Source organism: Monodelphis domestica, chromosome 3, assembly GCF_027887165.1.
Source record: "Monodelphis domestica isolate mMonDom1 chromosome 3, mMonDom1.pri, whole genome shotgun sequence".
NCBI lineage: Eukaryota > Metazoa > Chordata > Mammalia > Didelphimorphia > Didelphidae > Monodelphis > Monodelphis domestica.
The window spans coordinates 55,042,159-55,062,411 of record NC_077229.1 but is presented as its reverse complement, the minus strand read 5'-3'; the positions used below and the strand labels follow the sequence as shown (position 1 = coordinate 55,062,411).

General features: G+C 39.4%; 1 protein-coding gene and 1 long non-coding RNA gene across 2 annotated transcripts in view; one reads left to right on the top strand and one right to left on the bottom strand.

Annotated features, from left to right (window-relative positions):
- The window catches only part of LOC100028902 (piwi-like protein 1), a 72,917-nt gene extending 59,646 nt beyond the window's left edge, over positions 1-13,271 (bottom strand). Inside the window, exons 1-3 of the mRNA XM_056821918.1 lie at positions 12,862-13,271; positions 11,579-11,605; positions 10,121-10,910 (exon numbers count right to left, since the gene is read on the bottom strand). Of these exons, the coding sequence (XP_056677896.1) occupies positions 10,121-10,910; positions 11,579-11,605; positions 12,862-12,876 (832 nt within the window). The 5' untranslated portion in view covers positions 12,877-13,271. The remainder of the gene's footprint in view (positions 1-10,120; positions 10,911-11,578; positions 11,606-12,861) is intronic.
- Positions 13,254-20,253, top strand: part of LOC103100030 (uncharacterized) — a 72,123-nt gene continuing 65,123 nt past the window's right edge. The window contains exons 1-3 of the long non-coding RNA XR_001629379.2: positions 13,254-13,419; positions 16,513-16,625; positions 16,766-16,852. This is a non-coding gene — a long non-coding RNA (uncharacterized LOC103100030). The remainder of the gene's footprint in view (positions 13,420-16,512; positions 16,626-16,765; positions 16,853-20,253) is intronic.

Here is a 20,253-nt window from a genome sequence, read left to right as displayed (position 1 = left end):
AATTTGAAACTATGCCCAAAGGGCAATAAAAGACTGTCTGCCCTTTGATCCAGCCATAGCATTGCTGGGTCTGTACCCCAAAGAGATAATGGACAAAAAGACTTGTACAAAAATATTCATAGCTGCGCTCTTTGTGGTGGCCAAAAATTGGAAAACAAGGGGACGCCCTTCAATTGGGGAATGGCTGAACAAATTGTGGTATATGTTGATGATGGAATACTATTGTGCTCAAAGGAATAATAAAGTGGAGGAATTCCATGGGAACTGGAAATGACCTCTCAGGAATTGATGCAGAGCAAAAGGAGCAGAACCAGGAGAACACTGTACACAGAGACCGATACACTGTGGTACAAACAAATGTAATGAACTTCTCCATTAGTGGTAATGCAGTGATCCTGAACAACTCGGAGGGATTTACGAGAAAAAACACTATCCAGATTCAGAGGAAAAACTGTGGAGGAGAAACACAGAAGAAAAACAACTGATTACTTACATGGGTTGAGGGGATATGATTAGGGATGTAGACTCTAAATGAACATCCTAATGCAAATGCTAACAATATGGAAATAGGTTTTGATTAAAGACACATGTAATACCCAGTGAAATTGTGTGTCAGCTACAGGAAGGGTGGGGGGAAGGGAGGGAGGGAAATAATATAATTCTTGTAACCAAGCAATAATGTTCTAAATTGACTAAATAAATTAATAAAAAAAAAAGAGGCTGAAGACAGCTGGGAAAAGAACTTAAAAAGCACAATAGGTCTTCTGAAAACAGAGACACATGAATTAAAACAAAAAAAAATAGTGTCTTTAAAGCTATAATTGACCAGCTTGAAAATAAGGCAAAGAAAGTAAAAGATGACCTACAAAAAAAAAAAACAGACCAAAAGGAAAAGGATGACTGAAAAGCCAGGGATGAAATTCTGTCTTTAAAAATTAGAATCCAACAACTAGAAGCAAATAATTTCACAAGGTAGCAAGAGTCTATAAAACAAAATTAATAAGAATGAAAAAAAATTGAGGAAAATAGATCCAGAAGAGACAATTTATGAATTATTGGACTACAGAAAAATCATGACAAAAGAAAAAGCCTGGATATCATTCTACAGGAAATTATCCAAGAAAACTGCTCCAACATTCTTGAACAAGAGGGTAAAGTGGAGATTGAAACAATCCACAGTTCACCTCCTGCATTTGATCCCCAATTGATAACGTCCAGGAATGTTACAGCCAAGTTAAAGAACTACTAGACCAAGGAAAAGATACTACAAAAGTTGCCCAAAAGAAACCAATCAGATATCATGGAGCCACAATAGGATAGCACAGGATCTGGCTGCATCTATTCTGAAGGCCTGGAAAGCATTTAATATAATACTCCAGGAAGCAAGGGAACTGGGTCTACAACCAAGAATCAACTACCCAGCAAAATTGATTATATTCTTGGAAGGAAAAGTATGATCATTTAATAAAATAGAAGACATTCCTAAAGAAATTACCTGACTTAAACAGAAAATTTGGTTCCCAAACACAGAACTCAAGAGAATCACAAAAAGGAAATTAAGAAAGCGAAACAAACCAAAAACCTTTTTTAAGGGACCCAATAAGTTCAAATGAAAGTTGTATTCTCATAAGAAAAGATGATATTGGTAACTCTTAAAAATTGTTATCATCAGGGTAGCTAGAAGAAGTATACTTAGAGGGTACAGTAACAAACTGTATAGGATGAAATGTCAAAAAAATATAAAAAAATAAGAGTAAAAAAAGAGGATAGACTTCCGGGTAAGCATGGCGACAGAGTAAACGCGGCTGGCTTCCTCTCCTCAGACCCAACGACACAGACGACCTCAAAAGATCCCCCAAAAAACAAAAACAACCATCCTCATAATAACAGAGAGACCCCACACTAAGCACAGCACTGAAGATAGGTGGGACTCCGGCATTTCCACAAAATAAGGGAACAAAAAGATGATCCACTTTCCCCCCACCCACCACGCTGATGGAGCCAGAGCCTAAGTAGGCACTGACCAGAATCAACAAGTGAGGGAGGGGCACCCCAGGAGTGAACAACAGGTAGCCCCAGGTCTGGGGACCTGAGTAAGACCACCAAGTGCCTACTCCTGAGAGTAGTAAAACCCCAAACCCTGGCAGGCGGGCAAGGGGAAGTCAGATTGCGGGCACCCAGAACTAGCTCGCTATAATCATTGAGTGTGCATAGGGATCCCCTGAAGTGACCAAGGGGCACCCACAGGTCTTGGGAGTTAACTAAAACCACCAAAGACCCACACCTGAGAGCAATAACACCCAAAAAGCCGGCAGGCAGGGGAGGGAAGCCCCTGGGTTCCCCCAGGAAGACAGTACAGCTGCAGAGAATGGAGAATTTGCCTGGGGTTAAAGCCTCGATCATTAGAGCCATACTCAGAGAGCCAACCCTCCTCACTCAGATTTCTGACTGGAAAGGGGAGGAAAAAACCATAGAGAAGGCAAACAGTGCACAGAAGCAACAGCCTCTAAACACCAAGAAAAGCAAGAAGAAGGGGGTGATTTTGGACACATTTTATGGAGCAAAAATACAAAATACAGAGGAAATAGAAGAGGAAACACAAACAAATGCTCCAAAATCTTCCAAAAGAAATGGAAATTCTCCACAAGCTCTTGAAGAATTTAAATTGGAAATTATGAAAAAGATGGAAGCTTTCTGGCAGGAAAAATGGGAAATAATGCAAAAGGAACTCAGCAATCTGAGGGACCAAAATATGCAAATGCAGAAACAGCTTGAAGCCTCAAAAAACAGGTCAGAACAAACTGAAAAGGAAAACCAATCTTTAAAGATCAGAATCAGGCAACTGGAAGACAATGATCTTGCAAAAGAGCAAGAATTAATAAAGCAAAGTCAAAAGACTAAGGAATTAGAAGATAACATAAAATATCTCACTGACAAGGTGACAGACCTGGAAAACAGAGGAAGGAGAGGCAATCTGAGAATCATTGGTCTACCAGAAAACCCAGAAATAAACAGTAATCTTGACATTATAATACAAGATATCATCAAAGAAAACTGCCCGGAGATTCTAGAACAAGGGGAGAAAATATGCATTTAAAGAGTTCACAGAACACCCTCTACACTAAATCCCCAAAAGACAACTCCCAGGAATGTAATTGCCAAATTCCAAAGCTTCCAAGCAAAAGAAAAAAATCTTACAAGAAGCCAGAAAAAGACAATTTAGATATAAAGGAATACCAATCAGGATCACACAGGACCTAGCAATTTCCACTCTGAACGACCGTAAGGCCTAGAACATGAGCAAGAGATAGAGAACATTACAAAATTTAAAATGAATGATTTTGATTACATCAAATTAAAAAGGTTTTGTGCAAACAAAACCAATGTAACCAAAATTAGAAGGAAAGCAACAAAATGGGGTGGGGGAAATCTTTATAACAAAACTCTCTGACAAAGATTTAATTTCCCAAATATATAAGGAACAAATTCAAATTTATTTAAAAAAATCAAGCCATTCCCCAATTGACAAATGATGAAGGGATATTCATATCCCTTTGTATAGACAATTCTCAGATGAAAAAATCAAAACTATCAATAATCACATGAAAAAGTGTCCTAAATCCCTCCTGATTAGAGAAATGAAAGTTGAAACAACTCTGAGGTACCACTTCACACCTGGCCAATATGGCAGCAATGGAAAGTGATAAATGTTGGAGGGAATGCATTGTTGCTAAAGTTGTGAATTAATCCAACCATTCTGGAGGGCAATTTGGAATTACTCCCAAAGGGCTTTAAAAGACTGTCTTCCCTTTGATCCAGCCATACCACTACTGGTTTTGTATCCAAAGAGATAATAAGAAAAATGACTTGTACATGCTCTTTGTGGTGGCAAAAAAATTGGAAAATGAGGAGATGTCCATCAAATGGGGAATGGCTGAACAAATTATGGTATATGATGGGTATGGAATATTCTTGTGCTGAAAGGAATGATGAACTGGAGGAATTCCATGTGAACTGGAAAGACCTCCAAGAATTGATGCAGAGCAAAAGGAGTAGAAACCGAACATTGTACACAGAGACTGATACATTATGGCACAATCAAATGTAATAGACTTTCCTAGTAGCAGCAATGTAATAATCCAGAAAAATCCAGAGGAATTTATGAGAAAGAATACTATCCACATCCAGAGAAAGAACTGTGGGAGCAGAAATGCAGAAGAAAAACATATGATTAATCATATGGTTCGATGGGGATATTATTGGTGTTTTGGTATTAAAAGATCACTCTATTGCAAATGTGAATAATATGCAAATAGATTTTTAACGAGGATACATATATAACCCAGTGGGATTGCTTGTCAGCTCTTGGAGGGAGGACGGAAGAGGGGTGGGAAAAATCATGAATCATGTAACCATGAGAAAATGTTCTAAATTAATTCTAAAAAAAAAAAGAAAAGAAAAATGCAAATTAAAATAACTCAGATGCCTCCTCACATCCACCAGATTGCCTAAGAAAAATAACAGTGCTAGAGATATGAGAAATTAGATACATCAATGCACTGTTGGTCTAGCTGTGAATTAGTCCAACCATTCTAAAGAGTAGTTTTGGCATTATGCCTAAAATCATATAAAACTGTGCATACTCTTTGACCCAACAATATCCTTATAGGGTCTGTTCACCAAGAAGATCAAAGAAACAAGGGAAAGGCATATATATATATATATATATATATATATATATATATATATATATATATATAAATATATATATAAAAAGTTTATATATATATATATATATAAACTTTTTATGTTGTATTGTATTTTTATTTATTTTCCAATTCCATTTTGACCTGGCTACCACCTTAATGGTACTCAGGAGTATTCTGGGCTATTTAAGAGGAAAAGAGGAGAATTTAGATCCAAGCCCTGGAGAGAAAGATTCTGGAGTCTGACTGTTTTAACTGTTACTCCTGTCTTGATTTTTCCCTGGGCTGAAAGGAAGAATCTTTGCTCTGGAAATTTTCGCTTGGAAATCCTAATCTCGTGGAGAGGTTAGTGATTCCTTGGTTTAAGAATCTGCCTTAGAGACCTGATTTTTCCCTGAGGCACCGAGACCATCTGCCTGAGATCCATCTGTGAGAAATCTACTTGGCTAGCGTTTGTCACCTAGGACTCTGGGTTACCTAGTGAAGCCAATCCCAGGCTTTAGGTAAGGGCTCAAATACGTCTGGGAGTCCTTCCTCTTTAATCTTTTGATATTCCATACTAATAAGGTTAGTTAGAGTAGTCAGAGAGCATTTTTGGGTTTTAGGTAAGAGCAGGGAGTGGATAGGCAGAGCCTAAAGAAGCAACGAAGAGTACCTCTCTCAAGGTGTGTAGAAGTTGAGTTTGAAACTAGATCTGTAGTTTTAGGACCGTTTCCCTTTCCCTTTACCCAATTATCAAGTAAACTTGTTTTCTTATAAGCCAAGGGTTTTGTGCTTTACTGGTCCTGAAGAGGTCCCTAGGTCCATCCATCTAGGAAAGATTTTTATTTCAAAGCTTTCTAGTGTTTTCATTGGAATAGATGTAGCAATTCTTTTTGTGGTGGCAACTTGAAAACTGAAGGGATACCCTTCAATTGGCAAATTACAGTATATGAATGCAATGGAATGCTATTTGTACTGTAAGAAACAATGGAGAGGGTTTCAGAAAAACTGGGAAGGCTTGTATTAACTAATACAAAGTGAATTGAAGAAAGCCAAGAACAATGCACACAATAACACAAATATCAAGTATGAAAGATTTAGTAATTCTGATTAACACAATGATTTACCATAGTTCCAAAGAACTCATGATGAAAAAGTCTATCCACTTGCAGATAGAGAATTGATGGACTCTTCCTGACTGAACCATGTATTTCTTCTTTCTCTTAGAACATGACTCATGCAGAAATAGAACCTGGCTGTGATTTGGAAGGACAGAAAAGGATACATGTGAAGAAATATAAGAAGATTCTTGGGTTTTGGACTCAAGAACTGATTGGTTCATTCAAGACAAGTGAATTTAGGGAATAGGGTAGGTTTAAGGTAAAGGCTAATGAGTTCTGCTTTGGACATGTTGAATTTGAGATATCAAGTAGATAAAGAAGTGGAGATACCCAGCATAAGGTTGATGATGTGAGGCTAGAGCTCATGTGAAAGGTAAGAGTTGGATATGGAGAACTGGGAGACCTCTGTATATAGATGATAATTAAACCCACTGGAGCTTGAGATCAACAAGAGAGTACAAAGAGAGAAAAAATGGCCCAGGGCAGAGCTATATGGTATATCCACAATTGGAAGATGGGAAATTGATGATGGATATGGGAAATTAGACTCAGAAGAAACAGTCAGATAGGCAAGAGAATCTAGGGGGAAAATACAAACTCTGAGCTTTTAAAACCTGGCTCCAACCAGTATACCCTCAATGGGCTTTACTCACCAGTTTATACTTGATTTAACCAAACTGGCCTTTTCCCTCTCTTCACACACCAGATATTTGATCTCTTGCCAACCTGACTTTGCTATAAACATCTCCCATGCCTGAAATGCAATAGTCCCTCTCTCCCTTTAAGATACAGCTCAAGTGCCATCTTCTACATGAAGCCATTCCTGATTCTGTCAACTGCTAGTCCCCATCCTTCCCAAACTAACTTAAATTTAATTCTTTTATACATATTTGTATTCATCTACTTCACATTTAGGCTGTACATTTGTTTTTATAAACTTGCTATCTCTATTAGGATGTAAACTCATTGCAAGTATAGACTATTTCATTTTTTGGACTTGTTTCCCGGAGTCTAGAAAACTGTCTGGCACCTAGTAAGTGTATACAAAGTACTTAAAGATTTATTGAAACAGTAGAGAATGGGCATATAAAAAAAGATAGAGATGAAAAGCATCTCGGAATAAGGTGTGGACAACAGGGTATTCTTAAAAAAAGAAGCAAACATTCAATATTGCACTAGAAAAGCTAACTATAGCATTAACACAGGAAAAAGAAAATCAAAGGAATTAGAATAGGCAATGAAGAAGCTAAAATATCACTCTTTGCAGATGATATTATGATGTACTTAGAATCCTAGAGAATCAACTAAAAACAAGATGAAACAATTAACAACTTTAGCAAAGTTGTAGGATATAAAAACCCACATAAAGCATCAGTATTTTTATATGTTACCAACAAAGTCCATCAAGAAAAGAAAGAGAAATTCCATTTAAAATCACTGCTATATGAACACAATTATAAAACACTTTTCACACACAGATCTCAATAATAGGTAGGCTGAGCCAATGTAATCAAAACTGACAATTTCATCTGAACTAATCTACTTGTTCAGTTCCATACAAACTACTCAAAATTATATTATACATCTGGAAAAAATAACAAAATTTATCTGGAAGAACAAAGGGTCAAGAATAGCAAGGGAATCAATGAAAAAAATGTGATGATGGTCTAGCAGTACCAGATCTCAAGTTGTATTATGAAGAAGTAATTATCAAAACAATCTGGGCTTTGTTTTGTTCAGTTGTTTTCAGATCTGTGCAACTTTTCATTACCCCATTTGAGGTTTTCTTGGCAAAGATACTAGAGCAGTTTTCCATTTCTTTCTCCAACTCATTTTATAGATAAGGAAACTGAGGCAGAGTTAAGTAACCTGCCCAGGAATTATCTAAGGCTGGATTCAGGAAAATGAGATTTCCTGATGCCAGCCCCTGGCACAATATCAACCTGGTACTAGCTAAGAAATAGAGTGGCAGATCAATGGAATAAAATAGGTGTAATACATATAACAGCAAATGACCACAATAATCTAGTGTTTGATGAATCCAAAGATGCAAGCTTTTGGGAGAAGAACTCATTGTATGACAATCTGCTGGTAAAACTGGAAAGTAGTTTGACAGAAACTAGGTATAGACCAATATCTCACATAGTATACAAGATATAGTCAGAATGGGTACATAATTTAGACATAAAGTATAATAGTATGAGCAAATTAGGGGAGCATGGAAAATTTTCTCTGTCATATCAATAGATAAAGAAAGAATTTATGACCAAACAAGAGATATAGAGGATTGTAATTTATAAATGGATAATTTTGATTACATTAAATTTGAAGGGTTTTGCACAAACAAAACAAATGCAGCCAAGATCAGAAGGAAAGCAGGAGGGGGCAGCTGGGTGGTTCAGTGGATTGAGAGCTAGGCCAAGGGTTGGGAGGTCCTGGGTTCAAATCTGGTCTCAGGCATTTCCTAGCTATGCAACCCTGGGGAAGTTACTTAACTTCCATTGCTTACCCCTTACTGCTCTTCTGCCTTGGGACCAACACACAGTATTGATTCTAGGACAAAAGGTAAGGGTTTAAAAATGGAAATCAGGAAACTGGGGGAAAATATTTTTAAGCAAGATTCTCTGATAAAGACTTCATTTCTCAAATATATAAAGAAACAAGTCATTCCCCAATTCATGAGAGGTCAAAATATATGAAAAGGTAGTTTTCAGACAAAATCAAAGCCAAAATCATATGGAAAAAATAATCTAAATGACTCTTGATTAGAAAAATGCAAATTAAACAACTCTGAGATCCTACATTATACCTTTCCAGTTGGTTAATATGACAGAAAAGGAAAATGACAAATGGTGGAGCAAAAAGGGTGAAGTGAACTACACTGAAACAATCTGCTCACTCCTACATGTTGGAGGAATGCCTGGGGTGGCAGAACCCAAGGCAGGGAGCCTGTCCAGTAGGGGCAGGGAAGCAGTGGAGTGGGGACCAGACCAGCTCACAAAACAACAGGGAGGACTGGTAGCAAAGAGTGCTGAATATACCTAAACAAAACAGCTGCAAACTTCCCCAGAGTAAACCAGCAGGACTACTTCCTTGACAAACACACCGTGAGGAAGCAAAAGCAGCCAGGTCCACCCTAAGTACCAAAGAAAGGTTCTCTGCAAGGTCCAAGCAGTGCACCCTCTCTCCTATAAAAAGAGAAGAGCCTCAACAGATAGATAAGGTAAAGAGGGTAGGGGAACAATTAGAAAAATGAGCCAAAAAAAAACGACCTTAGAAAGTTAGTTTAGTAACAGGGAAGATCAAAATATGAACTCAAAAGAGGACAACAGTGACAAAAAGAAAATACATGAAGCCTCTAAGTCAAGTGTGAAAGGATGTGAGGCCTCAAAAGACTCCCTGGAACAACTTGAAAAGAAGATTAAAAACAAATAATAAGAGAATTGACAGAAAAACTCAAGAGCTGGGTGGGGGGAGGGAGAGATCATTGAAGAAAACAGCTTCGTAAGCAATAGAATCAATCAAATAAAGGAAATGAAGGCCAAAAGAAGCCACTGAATAAAACTGTTTAAAAAGTAGGACTAGCCAAATTGAAAAGGAAACACAAAAATTCAAGAAAGAAGTAAAATCTAAAGATTTTAAAGAAGAAAATCTAAAATATCTCACTGGAAAAATGACAGACCTGGAAAATAAAACCAGAAGAGATAATCTAAGAATCCTCATAATACTTGAAAGATAAAAAAATCAGCCTACATACCATATTACTAGAAATCATCAGGGAAAACTGCCTGGATATCTTTGAGCAAGAGGAAAATATAGAAATAAAGAGAATTCACATATCTCCTTCTGAAAGAGATCCCAAAATAAAATGCCCCAGGACAATTGTAGTCAAATTTCAGAACCCTCAAGCCAAAGAAAAAGTATTAGAAGCTGACAGAAGGAAACGATTCAAATACTGAAGTGTCATTGCTAGGATTACACAGGACTTAGATGCTTCAACATCTAAGGACTAGAAAACATGGAATATGATATTTCAAAAGGCAAGGGATCTAGGACTACTACCTAGAATTACATGCCCAATAAAACTGAGCATAATCCTCTATGTTAAAAAAATTGATATTTAATGAAATAAAGGAATTTTAGACTTTCCTGAACAAAGAAGTCATACTTAATAGGAAGAGTGGTAGGGAAGGAGAGAATTCAGAACTCAAAAACATTTTAAAATTAATGTTAAGAAAATACATTTTTTAAAACGGGAAAAAGGGAACAAAAAAATTTCATAAACATTCACCCCTATACCCATGACATCACCTGGAAATGCTGATGCTCCCTGCTCAGCAGCTCCTTCTCCTTCACTTTGCTCTCCACGACTCCTGAGCTTAGGTTCACAAGAGGTTGTTTGTGGCCTAGCCCGTCCTGATGGCTGAATCAATCCTTGTGACTGAGTCAATGTTTCTGAACTAGTCTGTGCCTTAGCTTTTACTATTTCTGACCACTTTAAGCTCTGGGGTGTTGGTGGTGTCTGAAGCAAGCTTGGTGTCTGAGCCAGAGACAGGGCTGGCTCTGGTGCTGGCCATCGTGCTGTCCATCGGGCTGGCCGTCTTCCTGCAGGCTGTCTAGCTGGCCCTCCGGAGGGCCCTGGAGCTGGTCCTCGACTTGGCCTTGGAGCTGGCCCTCGACTTGGCCTTGGAGCTGGCCCTCGACTTGGCCTTGGAGCTGGCCCTCGACTTGGCCTTGGAGCTGGTCCTGGAGCTGGTCCTGGAGCTGGCCTTGGAGCTGGCCCTGGAGCTGGCCCTGGAGCTGGCCCTGGAGCTGGCCCTGGAGCTGGCCCTGGAGCTGGCCCTGGAGCTGGTCCTGGAGCTGGTCCTGGAGCTGGCCTTGGAGCTGGCCTTGGAGCTGGCCCTGGAGCTGGCCCTGGAGCTGGCCCTGGAGCTGGCCCTGGAGCTGGCCCTCCAGCTGGTCCTGGAGCTGGCCCTCCAGCTGGTCCTGGAGCTGGTCCTGGAGCTGGTCCTGGAGCTGGTCCTGGAGCTGGTCCTGGAGCTGGCCCTCCAGCTGGTCCAGGAGCTGGCCTTGGAGATGGCCTTGGAGCTGGCCTAGATTGCTGTTATTGATGGTTAGAACACCTACCAATTTTCTGTTGCTGCTCTTGGTTCTATTTATTTTTTTAAGCAAAGTATCATTAAATCTCACATGCTAGTAAAGGACACAATTGTATAGCCAAAAATAAAATAACAAATCCAAACTATCCCCAGAATAGGATGTAAAGGAGAAAGATGCAGCATGGAAATTTTAAAACAAGAGAAGCTAAGCCTTTTGCACACCAAAAGACTTCTGCAAAGTTGTTCCTCATTTATATATTTTCAGAAGAGTAAAATACTATGAGTTAGCACTGTTATTCTCACAGGGAACCCCTGTCTGGAAACAAGGGTTCTAAATAAGCAAACATCATATTACCATAGTTTAATAGCTTGAAAAGGGGTCACTGGGCAGACATAGTTACAATAACTGTTTAGAATTCTTTATGGGGGTTGCATGAATAGTCAGCTAGTTGGAGAGAGAAAAGCAGGATTGCCTACCAGTTGGCAAAGCCCCCATCTATAATATTCAACAACTTAAACCAATTTTTCTTCAAAATGCAGGAAATACTGAATTCCCAAACATGTTCAGCAGAAAACTATGGATGGAAGGCTCTCATTGTCTGTATTTACAGACAATGAGAGCACTCACCACAACAGGAACAGACCACTGTGGTGATGTCCTTCTTCTTACCTGTCTGGCTCGGCCTTTATTTTTTTCCTGGAAATTAACAATATGCTAAACTTAATTTTCATATTTTGATAAAACTTTCCAAATGAACTTTTGAAGAGCATATATTTTCCAAACACAAATACATCTAGCCCTTTTCACTTAGGAAAAGACATTCCAAGTGATCATAGTTTACTATAATGAAGAACATTTTTTTCAAATGAGGTATAAGGTTACAACCAGAATCTTGAATGGACTTATTTCAATTCTGCTATTGATCATAAAACATCATAGAAATAAATAGTTCTAGAAGGATTGTTTTTCCTTCATTTGCATATAGTCACATAATTAGTTTGAGGACTGCATTTAGTTTGGGGTACACAGGAAAGGGCAAATGGTTGTGTCTTTTTTCTCTCACTGGCTGGGAAAGAATATTTAGGCTATAAAATATTGTTTCTAATTGAGCAGCATGGAGTTTTATGGACAATAGGCTCTAGAAAAGATTTTAGAAGTCATTGAATCCAACCTTATTTTACAGACAAGGGAGCCAATGCCCCCATAAGATTAAAGGTTATGTAACTTGCCCATGATCATGAGATTTTCATTCAAGTCCTATGAATTATGATTGAAAACTCTGTCCATCACCCCATGTGAGTAGTCACACAAGTAGGAAGTAGAAACATCAAATTTGGCTTGATATACTGTCCTTCAGCTCTGAGCTCTTTAGATTTCAATGTTTCCTGGAGTGCTAGGCTTGAGAATGCTGTAGTCAGGAAGCTCCCACCCCCCCACCCCCCACGAATTTATAAGATGTATACTTTACCATGTATCACTTAGTTTCCTCATCTCTAAAATGGCTGTAAAATGGCCAAAGTACTTACCTGGTAGAGTTGCAAGGCTCAAGTGAGCAACATGAATCAAAGAAGGTGAAGGGGGTTGAGGGAAGGTAATAGTTATAAATGTAGATCAGGATTCCCCCATTACGCCTATGTTGGGAGACTTAGTGCTCTCCCATCAGCCCTGGCCATATAAGGGGCTGGACTCTCCAGAGACAGGGATAGGGACCTCTATTATTCCCATCCAGGGTCAGAGGAATGCTTTCCAGAATGGGGAGAGAACTCTTCAAACAGCCTCATCTTACAATGGGGATGAGGGAAATTCACAAGTCAGAAAAGGGAAGGCTCCTACCAGTCCCATTCATGAAGGTGGGCCCTCCCCATGGGGAGGACCGCAGTTCCACTGAATGGGGGGGTTGCCGTCAGCCATCAGCCCTTTGGGCTACATTACAGGAAAAGAAGGGCAGTTACCTTTGAAGGATCCATATAGAACCTCCTTTGCGAAATCACTCCCTCCTTCTTCCCTCAGTTGGGCCACCTTCCCACTTCCAACCCAGGCAGCCAAAAAAAAAAAAAAGCTACCTTCCCAGCCTAGCCACACCTTCTAATTATAGCACTGGCCTTGGACAAATTACTTAAATTGCTCCGCCATCTCCAAGTTTCCAATAATGAAGAACATTAACGAGCTAATTATCTCCTTTTCTTTCATTTGCAAAATCCCATGACATCCCGCCTCAACAATCTAGCCATAGTTTCTCAGACCTTGCCCCACTTGTGCGAACTAGGATCTTTTTACTATCCTCGTGCGGAAGAACATTATACTGGTGTGATGTAATAAAACTTGTGAAGGGGCGTGCCCAGCTCTACCCACAAGCCCTCGTGCTGCTCCAGGTTTGACTGCTGAGTTCCGTCTTCCTGCGCTCTTCCTCAAAGGGGACGAAATTAGCCCAGGCACTAGTTAACTGGGCCTTGAGGGGAGCCCAGGGGGGCATCGGGCTGCGGGGAGGCGAGGAGGAACACGCTTTTTAGGTAAGGGAGTGGCTCCTGGCTCCCTGCTCCGGGCCTCAGGGCCTAGGTAGTAAATGGGTTTGAGGAGCCCATCGAGGCACGGCTGGCCTTGTAGGGGACAAAGAACTAAAAGTTCATCCAGTGGATCTTGGAAAACCGGGGCAGCGACTGGAAGAGCTCAGTGCAAATGAGGGGCGGGGGCATGGCCTAATAGGCAGGTTTAGGATGAGGAGTGGGAGAGTGTGACTCCCTTCCGTTTCTCAATTTTTCCTTCTTTCTCTGCCCCATCTCCCATCCCCCTTTTCCTTCTCTTTCCCCCCTCTCCTCCCCTTCTCTTACTCCCCTCTCCTCCCTTTGCCTCCTCTCTTCCCTTCCATCCTCTTTAGAGGATTTTAGAGTCTTTTTATGGGGGAGAAAATTACAATAATAGAATACCCAAAGGCTTGTGTTGAAGATCAAATGAGATGAGAATGTTAAACTCTTGAAACACGTACAGGAATGCTCCCTATTATTATTTTTTTTAATGTTTTAATTAAACTCTTACCTTCTGTTTTGGTATCACAAGGGCTGGTCAGTAGGGATAAGTGACTCTCCCCAGCCCCCAGAAGGGCAAGAACTAGACAAATGGGGTTGTGACTTGTCAGGGGTCACACAACTAGGGAGTATCTGAGGCCAGATTTGAATCTAGATCCTTTGGACTCTAGGCCTGGCACTCTATCCACTCTGCCACCTAGCTGCCCCTAATCACTGACTTTCAGTGGTCAGCAGGATTTAGAACTTTCCTGGACAGAGGTAAGAAGTATGAGGTCACATTTGAATCCAGATCTTCCAGACTCCCAGCCTGGTACTGTATGCACTGTGCTACTTTGCTGCCCCTATTATTAAAGGAAAGAATGGGGGGAAAAACTCGTTGGAGTCCATTCTTTGTTACTCTAGTAACTTCAGGTGCCATTCTAGTAATTTCAGGCAAGGGTCCTTTCAGTATTTCCCTGGTTCTTGGGTTTCCTCCTCCAAAATCATAAATTTGGATTGGGAAAGGAGCCTTCAAGGTCTTCTAACACTTTCATATATATCTTTTTCTACATATATATTACTTTTACAGTGGAAAGTAACTTGCTGAAGGTCACACAGCTAATAATCAGAGGGAGAATTCAAACTCAAAATTTCCTTATTCCAAGGCCAGCTGACTCTTATCTAGATAATCCAGCTCTCACTGGTTAATGCTAGAGAGCAGAGTAGGCCTAGTATTCAGTTCAGATGAGTATACCCCACATGCTTTCCCAGTTAGTGGATGGTTATTGAGTTTTGTTTTTGTTTTTTTTAACAAGGAAAAAGTCAGCATTTAGGTACAAATAGGAAAAGCCTTTTGTTCTTACAATTGGCTTCAGGGATGACAGACTAGGCTTGGTGTGATTTCAGGATTGAGTACCCTCCAAATAATTCCCACCTGATGAATAGTGATTGAATTTCCTTTTTAACAAAATAAAAGCTGAATTGTTCAGTGCGTCTCAGAGCTGGCAAAATGGACCTCCAGTAATTCCCAGGGTGTATTCCCTCATAGTACTTCCCCAACTATGCATGATGCCTGAAATTACTTTCTTTTAACAAGAAAAAAAAAACCCTTTTATTCAGTAAAAAATGTATTTTATTGTAGTTACTTTTAGAGCCAGCAAAGTAAGCCTAGTCAGGGGTGAGTCATTTATTCAAGCACTGTCCTGAGTCCTGGAAATGGCAAGCCCTCTTGTGTAGCAAGACTCCCAAAGCTTGTGAATTTGGGACTGGGATTACAAAAGAAAGATAAAAACACAGTCACTGCCCTTAAAGAGTTCAAATTCTAATAGAGGAGGCAACATGCAAATAAATATATGTTGATTACAAATATATTCATTACACATACATATATAAAAATATGTATGCTTCCAAATGGAAAGTAATCAACCCCAATATATAATCCCTATTCTGGTTCTACCTCCTGGCTGTGATGCCTGAAATTACTTTTTAACAAAGAAGATACCCTTTTTTTCCAAAGAAAAAACTTCTGTTCCATAGTTATTTTCAGACCAAGCAGATTAGTTTTAGTGTCATTTTCAGGGGTTAGCACCTCCAAAATACTTCCAGTCAGATGGCTGGTAACTGAAAATATACTTTAGCAAGGAAGAAATCCCCTTTATTTTAAGGTTAGCATCATGGTGAGCTTAGATATTTCAACTCATGGGTAGTACCTAAAATTCTTTTTTAAATAAGGTAGAAACTTATTGTATTATTATAATAATAACAAAAGAAACTTGGAGAGAGCCTGGGATTTTGGAAGCGGATTTTTTGGGAACAGAGGATGGAGGTTAGCCAATGAATCTACAACAGGTTTTATGGCAGGATTCAGAGAAATTGTTACTGTCAAGATCAGTGAAGCAGTGGAGGAATCACAGGAACTGGAGCTGTACTGTTTAATATTTTTGTCAATGCCTTGGATAAAGGCATAGATAGTATACTCATAAAATTTGAAGGTAGCACAATTGTAGGAGGGATAATCAGCAAGCATTTTTTTTTCTTTTTAAACTCTTACCTTCCACCTTAGAATCAATACTGTGTAGTAATTCTAAGGCAGAAGAGTAGTAAGAGCTAGGCAATTAGGGTTAAGTGACTTGCCCAGGGTCACACAGCCAGAAAGTATCTGAGGTCAGATTTGAACCCAGGACCTCCTATCTCTAGACCTGGCTCTCAGTCTATGGAGCCACCAGCTAGCATTTCTTGGGTGCTTACTACAGCCCCAAGTACTTCACTAAGGAAAAAAGATACTAAGAAAAGGAGAGAGAGTAATAGTCCCTGTCCTCAAGGAGCTTGCATTCTTATGAGAAAGACAACATGTAAATAACTAGGCATGAACATAGAGTAAAATACTGTCATCTGGAAGAGAAAGTTATTAACAGCTGTGGAAGGACCAGGAAATGCTTCCTATGGTAAGATGGGGGGAAGGACAAGTTAGAAAGGACTTTGAATTCCAAAGAGAATTTTATACAATAGTGTCCCCACATCCTCAAGGGAGACCTACTACAGATAAGTGAATTCCTTCTGACCATATATAATTGCTCTCACTTTCTCTGCTTCTTCCTCCAGGCTTGGTGTTTGACTGCCTCCTCTACCACCCAACTCCCTCCACCCAGACAAAAACAACCTTGAAAAGTAAAAGTAGGAGAGACCCCAGCCCTGTTGTTCCTCAACTTTACATGGTTGGTTATATTTTATTTCTCCTTATTTTCCACTATTAGGCCACCAGATGGTAGGAGATTTCTACTTTGTTAGTTCATTAAAATATTGTGAAATTATTGTGGTTTCTAGTTTTCTCTTAAAGCTGTCTTTGCACTTCCAGGTTGATTGCCTACAACTAAAACCACAGAAAACAAAACCAAGGTTAAGGTGACTGCATATGATCTGGAGATGATTAGGAGCCACTGAGGTATATATGAAGTACATCCCTGACGTGACTTGCTCTTTAGGAAGGCCATTGACATCTGAGTGAAGGATGGACTGGAGTGGGGCAAGCAGGCCATTGCAATAGTCCAGATATGCGGTAATGATTTGGATCCAAATAGGAAAAGCCTTTTATTCTTACAGTTGGTTTCAGGGATAACAGATTGGGCCTGGTGTTATTTCAGGAATGAGTAACCTCCAAATAATTCCCACCTGATGAATAGTGATTGAATTTCCTTTTGAACAAGTTAAAAACTTGATGGCCCAGTAAGCCTCAGAACTAGGAAAAACAGGCCTCCTATAATTCCCAAGGTGGTAGCAGAATCCCAAAGTAAGAAGGAGAATATGTAAAATATTTTTAATTGGCAAAATTGAGAGACCTAGGTGACAGATGGGTAATGGGGTAAGAGAGTGAGGAGTGAAGTTGGGAACCTTGTTTACTTGGAAGATAGGAATATCATCAGCAGTAATGGGGATATTAGGAAGGAGAGATATTTGGAGGAAAAACAATAAGTTGAATTTGGGGCATATTGAGTTTAAGGGGTCTATGAGATATCTAATAGGTAGTGGGATATGAGGGACCAGAGGACATTGTGAAGATTAAAATTGTAACCCTTGCTGAGAGTTTAGGCTTGGAAGAAATTTGAGAATCATCAGCACATAAATAACCATTGAACACAAGGGGAACTGATGATCTCACCAAGTGAAATAGTACAGAAAGAAAAGAGAAGGAGACCCAGGACAGAATCCCCTGGGATACCTACAGTTGGGTGGTTATCATCTCCCATCCATCTTGGAAGGATTTTTATTTCAGGTTGTGATTTAGATTAAGATTCAGAAGAGGTGACTGTGGATTCAAATAGGTAGGAGGAGAACCAGAAAGAACAGAACAGTATCAAAAACCTAGAGAGAAGAGAGTATCAAGGAAAAAAGTGATAGAGGCAGCAGAGAACACAAGAAGGATGAAGTGTGAGGAAAGGTCATAAGATTTGACAATTAAGATATCACTGGTAACTTTGGAGAGAGCAGTTTTCATTGAATGGTGAGTATGGAAGACATTGTAGAGAGAGTTGAGAGTGAATAGAAAGAAAGTGGAGGTTAGCAGATTGCTCAGAGGAAAGGTTTGTGTTAATTTCAGTTTGAGAACTGCTTGGGTGAGGTTTCACTATCAAAAACTCTTCTATTCCCACTCTCTCACATTATTTTGCAATCTCTGGTTCAGGGAATATAAAGTCATTGGAAGTTTGATATTGATCTGTGCTAAACCCATCCCCAGGATTGGTATCTTTGAGTGTTATAGGATTTTGTGGGTAAAAGTCTTTGAATTTTGGATTTAAGTTAGTTCTCCCCTCATTTTCCTTTCTTTCCCCTCTTAGATGTAAAAATGTACCAGCTACAATGTCTCGTTTGGCTATCTTGTCAGAATGTTCTGGATACTTAAGGTGCTGTTTGAAAGATTTGCTAGCCCCATTTGATTTTCCACTGTCTAGATCCATTCTGCAAGCTAAAAACTTTTCCAAAAAAGGTTTTAATCTGTTTCCTTGCTTTTCTCCATGCAGTTTTGTGTACCCATGTGTTGTGAACCATAAATATTATATTTCATGTCTGCTATTTCCTGTGCAATTTCATTTTCCACCTCAATTCTAGACTTTTGTTTTGTACTTAAGTTGCTTCCCTTGGCATCTTGCCCAACTATCTGTTTCTCCACCACTAAAATTTTAAAGTTTTCATTTTCCTTTTTACCATCTCCCTTTATGCACTTTATGCTTATGCCCTCATGTTTCCTCCCTGGGGTGCCTCCCAAATTCATCTCTTTTTTTACTAGATAATGCTAGGGCCTGGCATCATGTGGTATAATGCTTATTCCTCACTAAAACTTCTGAATAATGGGGTTTTGCTCCAGAAGCTATTGCTGCTTCCATGGGTTTCAGGTCTGGGGTATCCTGTCCTCTAAGTCTGCAGTGAGAGCAACACTGCTTGCTATTAGAGTCCTGTCTTCCATAGTTTTTGTTATTATATACTTTTCCCTGATAATATGCATTTTGACTTTTCCCTTCTCTCTTATTTTTCACCTGTTCATAGTGATGTTTCATCAGGCAGTTTCTTACTATGTGTCCCTGACGAGAACACAAAAAGCACGTCCTAGTATCTCTTTGCACCTTCTATTGACCTTCGGGTGTCTGTCTATGTGTGGTTTGTCTATTAAATGTCTTAATTGTAGCCCGGTTCTTAACCTCCTCTAATTCTTTCTGTCTTAAAATATTTCAGAGGTCTCTTGGAGCTTTTTCTTTAGATCATTCTTTTCTCTTTCTTTGATCTACCTTGTTATCATGAAGATAGGTGGCAGTGTCTCTAAGTTCATTGAGATGGTGTCAAACTTAGGGCAATAATTCCTTAAGAAATCCCTCAAGTGCTTATCACAGCCCTTGAGAAATTGTCTCCTCGCGTGTGCTTCCGATTCTTTTGAATTAGGGTTAAAACCTAACAGTCCCTTAGTTTTTTTCAATAAGGCGATCAATAAATGTACTTGGTGTTCATTTTTTTCCTGGGATAATCTGTCAAATTTTCCCCATGCGTTGGATCTTTCTGACAATTGCTTCATTCCCTGCAATAGATCCTCACAGCATTTTCATAGATAAGCCATTGATCTTGGATTAGGAAAATCCAGATCTTCAAAAACTTCTGGCCAGCTCATGAGTGAAGAATCTTTTCTAGCTTACTCAATAAAATTTTTATGTTCCTTGGGTGTAAAAAGTTCAGATAAAAGAATTTCTACATCCTCAAAATCTGGTTCATATAGGTGAAATGCTCTTTCAGTTCTTTAATTGTATAAAGATTAAAATTTAGGGGAGACTGAGGCAAGTAGAAATTAGTTTCTCTCTGCAAGGAGTATTATATTTTATGAGGTTTATTAAAGATTAAGGATTTAAGAATATACAAGTAAGAAAAAACATGCGCCTAGGCCAGAGGCCTAGACAAGATAACCTTACATCATGGAAGAGACGCCTCTGCTCCAAAACAGAAGTCCAAAAAGAGACTCAAAAGCCTTTGCAATCAGCTTAAATCCCTTCTCCATCTCGGCCCAAGTGAGATTACAAAGCATTCTGAGGAAGTGAAGCAAAGGCTTTTGGGGGTTGAAGTCCAGAGTTCAAGTCAATTTTTTTACAATTGCAAGATGCAGCTCTAATAAAAATTTAGGCATACGTTTACGTAAAGACTCTAAGTCATGGGTGGTGAATGACTTATGAACCTTTGCATGTTAAATGCCAGAGTTATCAGTGACCTTAGCTACATCACGCAAAGGCATAATCTTTTGAGCCTTTGATGCATTTGCAAGATTGTTAGCAGATGCATTAGTTGGTGCCTATATGTTATTGGCACAGTCAT